Source organism: Arachis ipaensis, chromosome B09 (genome assembly GCF_000816755.2).
Source record: "Arachis ipaensis cultivar K30076 chromosome B09, Araip1.1, whole genome shotgun sequence".
In the NCBI taxonomy this organism is placed as follows: domain Eukaryota; kingdom Viridiplantae; phylum Streptophyta; class Magnoliopsida; order Fabales; family Fabaceae; genus Arachis; species Arachis ipaensis.
The window spans coordinates 121,834,950-121,844,942 of record NC_029793.2 but is presented as its reverse complement, the minus strand read 5'-3'; the positions used below and the strand labels follow the sequence as shown (position 1 = coordinate 121,844,942).

At 42.4% G+C, this 9,993-nt stretch overlaps 3 protein-coding genes across 3 annotated transcripts; 2 read left to right on the top strand and 1 right to left on the bottom strand.

Moving 5' to 3' along the window:
• Positions 5,284-5,859, top strand: LOC107615929. The gene has a single exon (XM_016317941.1). The coding sequence runs from the start codon at positions 5,284-5,286 to the stop codon at positions 5,857-5,859; it is 576 nt and encodes a 191-aa protein (XP_016173427.1).
• Positions 6,982-7,395, top strand: LOC107615928. Its single transcript, XM_016317940.1, has one exon. It carries the CDS (start codon positions 6,982-6,984, stop codon positions 7,393-7,395), a length of 414 nt encoding a protein of 137 aa, XP_016173426.1.
• On the bottom strand, positions 8,958-9,737 carry LOC107615927. The gene has a single exon (XM_016317939.1). The coding sequence runs from the start codon at positions 9,735-9,737 to the stop codon at positions 8,958-8,960; it is 780 nt and encodes a 259-aa protein (XP_016173425.1).

Genomic DNA, 9,993 nt, shown 5'->3' with positions numbered 1-9,993 from the left:
AATCTGACCTATTAGGCACGAAACCTTTTGGCTTCTAGAAGAAGACTTGATCGAAGGGTGACGACACATATTCCTAAGGAGTGGAACTCTGACTACATTGATTAATTAATTAGATAGGATATGATTCATCCTTCATATCCGCTCGATTCACACGCTATCCAGCGAGTTGGTGTTGTTGTAAGTTGTGCTTCTCAGAATATCCCCTTCTTCTCCGTTGGTGTCTGGACGAAAAAATGGCCGAAGAAAAGGCGAGAGCTGCTGTGGCTAGGGTTATCAAAGCGACAGGAGAGCCCTCGCGACCGACTGTAGGTTAAAGCTTCCTCTTCTGTTCTATCCAATATTGCTGATCTCCCCGTATTTAGTTTTATCTCTTACGCTCTGTCTTGATATACCCATATCTGCAGCGTCTACCATTACCAAATGATCTCATCCCCAATGCTTGCAACCATATCTACATCACAGTCGCCGACGGGTCAAACCGTACTTACAAGATTTCATGCAGCCCCAAGGGGTCGAGAGAGATCACTCTCGGGAGGGGATGGCAAAGGTTTTATCATGAATACAAGCTACAACCTTCTAACATTCTGCTGTTCAAGCACAAGGGCAGGGACGACTTCAGTGTTCGCATCTTTTAGTCGCCGGGTGTGGAGAGGACGTATGTTACGTCCGGTGGTGACTCCGACGACATGAAAACCCCCCAGGTGCCAAGGAAACGTCCACGTGCTCCTCCAACGCCCCGGCGTCGAACGGGGTGCATCAATGTCCCCAGGAGCGTGGCTGCAGACGAGGTGGAGCAGACATTTCGTTCCGAACACCCCTTCTTCATCATGAACATCACAAAAAGGCTGTTGGGCATCCAGTTCCTGGTAATGGCTTTTCCTCTCTACTGTATATACACCTGTTTTGTTGGCAGTATTTGTGGTCCACGTTATCTGTTTTGTTCCCCTGCTGTTCCCTCTATTGAAGGTAATGTTGCGGCCTAGGTGGTCGACATTAAGTGTTGTTCTTTTGTTTATCCTTATTTTGTTGGCATATGTGCTGTTGTACGTGGTCCACATCTTCTGTGTTCCGATGTTGCTTAGTTGTTAATGGTTGGCTATGTGGTGGAGCAGTTGTTGAGTTGAAATTCATTAGACAAATTTGTTGGTAATGCATGCCTTGTCTGTTGTTCTTAAATTCCAATTTATTAGGAAACAAGCACACAATTGCATGCCAACATGTTCATAATGCCATCATCAATACTGGCTATTTCATTCTGGTTGACTTCATGCACATTACATTCATGTTAAACATGCCTTTAAGTACATCTCCTTCTCATTTTTTGTTTGCCCAGCCAAATGTGCCGCACTTTGGAGAGGACGTCAGCGATGATGTGATTTTCACTCTGCGTGTAGGGGATATTTCCGTCCGGGTGGTCTACGGCAGATACGGGGGTTGAATGTATACTTTCACACTCTAAATATCAGTGGTTGAAACTTTGATTTCCTGTGATTTTGCCAACTTTCGTTTTCATACATACATAATCACAAACATGACCTAAAGTGATACCAGATACACAAATGATTAATACATTTCATTTTCAACATTTCGCTTGTCTTACATCATTTCTTACAACTAAATAAAGAAAATATCAGGACAACAAACATCACACATATGCTCCACCCAATTGGATTTTTTTAACCTCTAATGTTTCTATCATCTTCTCCAACAACATTATCCTATTTTCCATGTCTTTGTTCCAGTGATGCTCTTCACCATGCAAAATTTGCTCCTGCCCCAGGTACCTTGTAACACCAACACCAAGACCAGCTATGTGCTCGTCCAACCACAAAAAATACTTGCAACATGGTTGTCTTACCTACACAAAATCAATCCTCAAAGCTCAGAAAATCAAGAATTGAGGATAAACCCTAACACAAATGGAGTTACACAGATTTTCTTTGTATACCTTATAAAAGGGACATCCCAGAAACAATCTGTTCGGATTGCTGGTCGTCCTCGACATGAACAGGATTGCATTTTCTCCACAGAAGCACTTTGGTGACACGCCCTCTTTTCCATCATTGCCGGTCAGAACTGAGCCTCTTCTCGAGCTTGAGGACACACCTTCGGATGCCATGGTCGGAATGCTCCCTTTCTTCCTTCTCCCGCTACACCCTCAGACTGCATTCGAAGGATTAGGGCTCCTGGATTTCATACATTGGGGATGGGGGGAGAAACGGCAGCGTTTTTCACTCTGGGGACAAATTTGTCCTCTTTTGGAAAGCCCATTCGATGTGGCAGCCCGTTACGGCCAGCTCAGCGCCACGGAGCCACGTCACCATTTTTCGTCAGGACAAATGGAGACACTCTAATAGAGGGGTAAAAATATCCAATTTTCTAGGGGGTCAGGGACATTTACGTATTTCCTAATCTTCAGGGATGAAAATGTCCACGGTAAAAAAGGTCAGGGACGAATTTGGGGAATGGATTCTCTCCATTTTTTTAACAATTGAGGGAGTAAAGTGTGATCTCTCACCATTAGTTTTATAGGTGGGACCAAGAATAAATATGAGAGAGAAAGTAATGGAGAGTTAAAGATCACACTTTACACTCTCAATTTTTTAACAATTGAGATGATCCATTCCCACGAATTTGTCCTTTACTCACAGATTGAACGTTCTTGCTCTTTGATTGACAAGGGAGGGTCCCTCTGAATGGGGACTCTTGTTGCACAGTAATAACATGCCATTTGGCAAATATTTATAAAAAAGAAACAAAAAACAATTATATAAAATTTTAATTAATTAAATAAATATATGTCAATTTATTTTATATTTTATATTAACTATTTAAATAATTATTACTTAAGTTATTAATAAATCACAATTAACATATTAATAACTATCATATCTAATTGGGTTAAATGATTAAATTTGTATTTAACTAATGATTTATATTAACAAATGTGTTTTTCCCTGCACGGAATTAATTAACAATAAGAGAAGCAAGGCCCGGTCATGCCGTCCAACATTGTTTATCCTTCCGACGGGGAAGTAATACAAGTTTCATTATCACAAAATGGCAGTCATCGCAAAAGGCATGTTAATAACAAGAAGACGTGGCAATAACAAGAAGACGCATTGTCGACTACAGTTGTCAACCAAGACACTAAGCAAAGGAACCACATCATGTTGCGAACGACAGACGGCCGGTATTCGTAGAACTATGCGATCACACGCAAAGGGCAGGCGCACATAACAAATGTGTGCATCCGCGGACTCAAGTACATCCTGCACAACCGTGACTATGGGATGACTGTTCGGAACGACCATCTCCTCCTGGTAATTGCGCCGGATGAACACCACGCATTTCCTCCGCACATTTATGCCTCTCCTCCAACACTGATAACCTCAAACCCAATTCATCCCACTTGGCGACGTCAACTAGTGCCCGCCGACGGAGCCTATGGATCTCCACCTTCAATGCCTGTTCCTCTTCCACCAGTCGGCGGATTGTGCCCTTATTCTCGTGCCTCACGACACCAAGTAACATTTCCATCCCCCGCAATGCCCTCCTGCCTCCTCCAACTCTTGTGCCCTTGACCTCAACTTGACGTCTGCAGTTAAGTGCACCATTTTTGCCGTGCTCAACTCTGCGCGGAGAGCCTGGATTGTACCATTCAGATCAGCCTCCCTTTTCACAAGTGCAGCCTCAACCATATCATAATCCGAACAGATTTTTTCCCTGCAGACAATGTCGATCAGATCCGTGATGGACAGTTTTGCGAGATCCTTGGTGTTCATGGTGGGGATCGGTCTGGGGCGGGTGGAGCGGCACACACAGCAAGTTGGTTGTAAACGCCGAGTATGTGATAGACAACGCAAGACGCTTATCACCTGCTGTGGAAGGGGTTCAAAATGGGTGCTATAAATCATTATGCGAACGGGACCCAAGCGCATCTTCCTTAATACGTTTCGCATGGTTACCGAGGATCGTCTCCCCCTAGGCAACCATTAAGAACAACCGTTTTTCGTCACTCACCAAACTTTGTTCACACACACGCACGGGTGGCCTTGTGTGCCCCCATGAAGTGAAGATCACGCGCTTCCTGTCTAGTCAAACGTCACTTTAGTAATCGAAGAGTTCAGATCAAATCCCCCCTCCAAACAAATATGATTCGGCCTAAGCTATAGCCAACAGATGCATTTATTGCTAAGCCTGCGGGTACTCAATACGGCGCACGTTTTCCCATATTTTTTTTGTTTACCAATAAAACCAGGGGATTATTACCTTAACTATTTATTGAAAAAATAAAACGGGCACATTAAAATAAAAGAAATTAATACGAACTAATTTTATTTTTTAAAACTTATTTTTAGATTCAAAATCTAAAACGAAATAATCAAAATAAAAAAGGACACCACTCTAACAAAGACACTAGAAATATCTTTTTATAAAGACGTTTATGTTGTGATAAGTGTGAGTAGAATATGAGGTGGATGCCCATTTTTCAATGTTGCTTAGAATATCAAGAGAGATTACCATTAATGAAGTCTAAAAAAGGTGACCCCTTGTATATATGTAAATAAGGGTTTCTTCCGAAGCAATATACACAAGCAACAAACAATTCTCTCTCTCTTTTATGTTGCAATACTTCATTATCTCTCTTTATATCCTATCTATGTTACCACTTCCTTATTTTTATTTAGTTATTTCATAGTAGTTAACATGTGTTATGTTATTATTGGACATTTTTATTAAACCAATTAATAAGTTATTCTTTAATAAACTAGAATAAAACCGGTTTATAACAAGGACAAACCCAATTGTCTACATTATAATTATTAGATCAAGTTTGATCCGATCGAATTACACAATCTAACCCAAACATCTTTAAGTTCCCTGATAAAAAAAGACAAATATATCCCTGACTTTTTGTTTTGTGGACATTTAAATCTCTAAAAATTTAAAAATATAGTTAGATCCCTAAAAATTAGATTTATTAATATTGTTATAAAAAATCGATTTTGTTCTGATTTGTGAGGAAATTTAAAAATAACCGGTTTATTAATACTTCCATTAATAATGCGACACATAAACATCTTATGTAAAGACGGAACATTCCCCGAGAAAGAATGCGAAAGAAATTTGCACAAACAACTAAGGGACAGTCAACTAATAAATGCATAGAGAATGTAAATAAGAGACAACCAACAGTTTGTTCCATTTTGCAAACGAGAGCACCGTGTGTTCAGTATTACAACGAGGGTTGCATCGTATTCAATTCAGGATCTATTCAACATGCAGGCCACTTGCAGGCTATTTGCAGCCGTATGCAGTTCCGATGCCGCGTACAAGCATGCCTTGGTTTCGGAGTTACCCGTTGCTTGCCTCCTGTACCACTCTGGGCGGGCTGCAATGGGATTTCTGAGCCGATGCGCCACAGTGCGGAATCCGGCCGCGCTGCTCCGGCTAGGTATGGTTGCCTTATTCTGGCTTGGCCACCGTAGAGGTGGTATACAGACCGTGACCGAGGCAGCAGAGTTGGGAGATGTGGAGGCCTGCTACCTCTCTGCGATGCTGCTACTGTCGCTTAACGACAAGGACGATGATGAAATCCGCCGTGGATTTGCATTTTTCAATGTGGTCTGTGAGTCCAGTGCAGTTGAAAGATACAGAGAGGTGTTCACGCAGGTATTTGCGGGCCCGTGGTCGGAGATAAACCCGACGGACCCAACAGAGGCCATAGCATGCCGTTTCGGTAGTTGTTCTACCCGCGGAACAATTGGTATTGCAAGCGACTTGTCCGGTGTGTCATGTGTGCAATGCCTGGCCGAGCACAAGGTGCGAAATTTCCTCGTGACTGTTTACGTTTAAGGTGTTTTCCAAACCCCGATGATCGATGCAGGATAACTGGGCAAGCTTGTTAATGCTTCACAATATTGAGTCTGCCCCAATGTGCTATCTTATTTTAAGCTTAAAACTACTACTGTTCTATCATATTCAGAAGCAAAATTTCACGAGCTAATCGGTTTATCCTTCCTTGCCACTGACTATTACACGACAAGAACAAAATTTCTGAGTTACTTCCATTTTGATTGCCATTGTTTCGAAAGATTGACATTCTATGCTTCGTAGTTTTTATTAATTCGTTCAATCCAGATGTGGTTAACTGTCAATACCTTCTCATCTCCTTTCTTGTTAGTAATAAGTTGAATTGATTTTAATTGAAATAAATATTTTATAAACATATGCAAAACACTTTTCGGTGACTCTCCATTGCCTTTCCGAATAACCAGTTTTGTGGGCAGAGTTAACTGTGATAGTATCAGATAGTTCACAGCCCCAAGCAAAAAAACGGGTGGTGTAAATCATCCAATATAAAACAAGTCATGTAAGCGGTTGATACATTCTTTGAATCGGATTCAATCATCAACTTAATGCATGATAATTAACTGCCATTAATTTCAGTCTTAAAACATCGTTAACTAACTCTACATAACCCAAATAACTTTCGAATCGAACAAATATAACCATAGAGCGTCAACACGTCTGCACATGAAACCCGCGCCCCAAAAGGACACGTCTACTTAGTAAACTGTACACGTATACATAAGTATATAGTACATGTACATGTGGTATTCACAGTAATACGATAATATGATAATTGATAAGCATATTGATTATCTGGTATTATTCATGATGTTGGGCAACGCTGACGCGCTAAGTCATGATAATTAATGTCAGTATATATAATATAATAATAATAATAAATATGTATTAACTTCTATATGGTAGAAGATAATCAATACTTATCCAGGAAGCAGGTGAGGTGAGGATATACATGCTTTGGAAATTAGAATTAATATAATAATTGTACTATCGCGATAACCGACAAGTTTAGATGATATTAATAATATATAAAAGCTCACACTCCGTCTTTTAACTGCCGATGGTTTCAACCCTTCGTAATCTCCGACCTCTACCAAGGCCTTGCAAATGGATGGAACCTCTAAGACAAGTAAAAAGAAAGGGATCGTACCCGTCGAGCATGAATGTCCTCTGAATATTCTCTCTCGCAATTTATGGGTGAGGATTGCCACGAAGGTTGCATCGTATTCAATCCGTGACCTATTCAACATGCAGGCTACTTGCAAGGTGTTTCTTGATGCAGGTAGTTCCGACGCTGTGTACCAACATGCGACGATGTGGCATATACGGCTAGTCTCTTTTTTATTTTACCTTGACCGGCCTGAAAGGAGGTTCCTCGATCGCTGCGTGGAAGTAAGAAATGCGGATGCTATACTCCGGCAGGGGATGACAGAGTATTTCTGGATTGGCCGCCGTGACATAGGGATGGAACTGCTTGATAGGGCCTCGACGGAGGGTAGCGTTGAATTAGGTACTGTGTGAACACGAAGACGAAGAAGAAATGCAAAGGGGTGTTGAAATGTTAGACTTTATTTGTACTTCTGGAAAGATCGAAAGGTGCAGGGAGTTCTTCACAGATATTTTCTGGGAGCGATGGGTTCACGAGAGACCATCGGATCCGGAGCAGACCGTGGCTTGTCGGTCCACCACTTGCGCTACCCATGACACCATGGATGATGTGAATGACGTGTCCCATGTCTCGTGTGTGCAGTGCCTCACGGATTACGAGGTCAGGGTTTTCCTTGAGATATTCACGTTGTAGTGAATGTGGTTGTACATCACTCTTTACTAATCTGCCCCCGAATGTACTGTTGTAGGCTTAATCTTTGAGTTCCTTTATGTAGTCTGCCAAAGCAGTGGCTAGCAACTGACGATCACAGAACAATATATTTTCTGGTTGAAACGATCTCAGTTTGATCCAAGTAATTAACATACTTCACAGCATTGTTGTTTGTCGTTGACGCAATATTTCATAACTTCACCCACACAAGAAAGAAATTAAAAAAAAGGGAAACAAACAGTTAAACTCAGACGATGCAAAGTTAAATGTAAGTAGGAAAACAGAGTTTTAGGTAGGACTTATAGAGGATCAAATATACGGCTAAACAAACACGGGAAATAAATTAACATTCATAATTATTAATAACTATTGAATTAGGACACTTTCCTGCTTGACTCTAATGACCAGGCGAACAACGCCCTTTCCAGTGTTGCCAGCGTGTTAGTACTGCATAATAGCAGAAAATAGGTGATGGGCATCCGATATGCTCCGTGCGGTTTGAGGTGCTCGATGCAAAGCCCACTAGCCTGTATTCGATATGGTATGCCTTAACGCTATGCGCCTATGCCATAAATAATTGACTTCTCTATGTGATGTCGACAGAGGTGTTACCATGACGGACTTCACAGTGCAATAAAGGAAGTCGTCCTTCGTTGTCAGGAATTTCCGTGCGACGCCAAGTGAAGGAGGAAACACATCTATCAACAGTCAGTGGGATCGTCGGTCCTGAAAAGGAAACGTTTGGTTAGGAGGATGGGGACATTAAAATGGACTGGGACGGAATTGGATTGGAAACAAGGTATTTTATATGACCAAAGATAAGGGTGTTGTCAGGACATGAACTGAAATTCCTGATTGTTGGCCGAAACCAAAGAACTTACCGTATCCGCGCGTGGGGCAACTTGGCAGTGGCCGTGTTACTGGCTAACGCACTGCAAGGAACAAGGAAAACAATTAACGACCTGCAAAGTGGGGCGATTGGCCTACCAAAACCCATTCATTTGAACGTTTGCTGGGACTATACGATCGACCTACGAAGGGAAGCGCCCAGGAAACAGTGCAAACACGAGCAAGAAACCACATAAAGTAAACCGGAATGAATGGATATTTTACTTTACGTATGTTTTGACAATGTACTCTAGATTAACAGACAACACTTAGCATTTTAGTGTAGATGAATATCCAATAAAGTTTCATACATGGAAAGCAGAAAACAAATTTCTGGACGCATCAAATAAAAAACCCAATTACGATGTGCTCCAAATTAAAAGACCAAAAGGCCATCGTCGAAAAGTACAGGAAAACCAACTGGTTTCCGTGCGATTCGATGACACCACCCGTTGACAAATAATATCAGCTCGTAGTCGGTGCGACACTTGACGCATGAGATAGTCCTCAAACCCTCGTAGCAGCGATAATGTTGGTACTGGCTACCACGATGGTAGTAGTTGTAGATGACTCTTGTGTTGTCCCGAGTCGGGCAACAAGGCGAATCACATAGCGGAGTGCCCCCTATCTGGGGTATATGAACTTCAGGCCGCGATGGACACATGAGAACCAAGTAGCACCATCTCATGCAGCATCGAAGCACACCGGCGGCCTCAACCGAACGAAACCACTCCAGAGCCTGCTTCATGGTGCTCGTCTCGGCCGGACGAAGAAAGGTCACCAACGACATGGCGTATTTGGCGGCATGATGGCCCTTTACTGCGGCAGATCGCAGCAGATCCAACCCCGCATCGGGATGGCGTCGATTGAAGCACTCGCTTAGCCCCTCCCAAAACAGAAGCTCCGGGTTGCCGCTCTCCCTACAGCAACTGAAGAAAACCACCGCCTCGGGACAACGGTCCCAAATCGTGGCCATGTCAATGAGACAAGGTATGGACACGCTTGCAAACACAACGTTCTCGCTGGCTGCATCGCGTGTGGCCCGACAAACCATCCGCAGACCGCACAGGCTGTGGACGGAATCTGAGGTGACGAGGCTGGAAACGGCGGTCCATATGTTGTAAGGGAGGCAATCCGCTGTTGTTAGGCTAGGCATCACAACCCTTTGGCAGAAGACAAGGTGAAGGAATTGGTCACACGGATAACGGAACGACTTGGAGCACCTCCAGTGGTAAGCTCCTCCTTCATCCTTTACTGATATATAGAAACGCTAACCATTGGAGAGACAAAATGGGTCCCTGGACAAGTCTCAAAAAGGAGGAGTATATCCGCAGAGAAGAAATGTGGCAAGTTATTTTTCAATTAATAATTAACTAAATAATTATATTAAATAATTAAATTACTATTAATTG

Coding starts and splice junctions, on each gene's coding strand:
- LOC107615929 (XM_016317941.1), top strand. CDS start 5,284: ATGCAGGCCACTTGCAGGCTATTTGCAGCCGTATGCAGTTCCGATGCC.
- LOC107615928 (XM_016317940.1), top strand. CDS start 6,982: ATGGATGGAACCTCTAAGACAAGTAAAAAGAAAGGGATCGTACCCGTC.
- LOC107615927 (XM_016317939.1), bottom strand. CDS start 9,737: ATGCCTAGCCTAACAACAGCGGATTGCCTCCCTTACAACATATGGACC.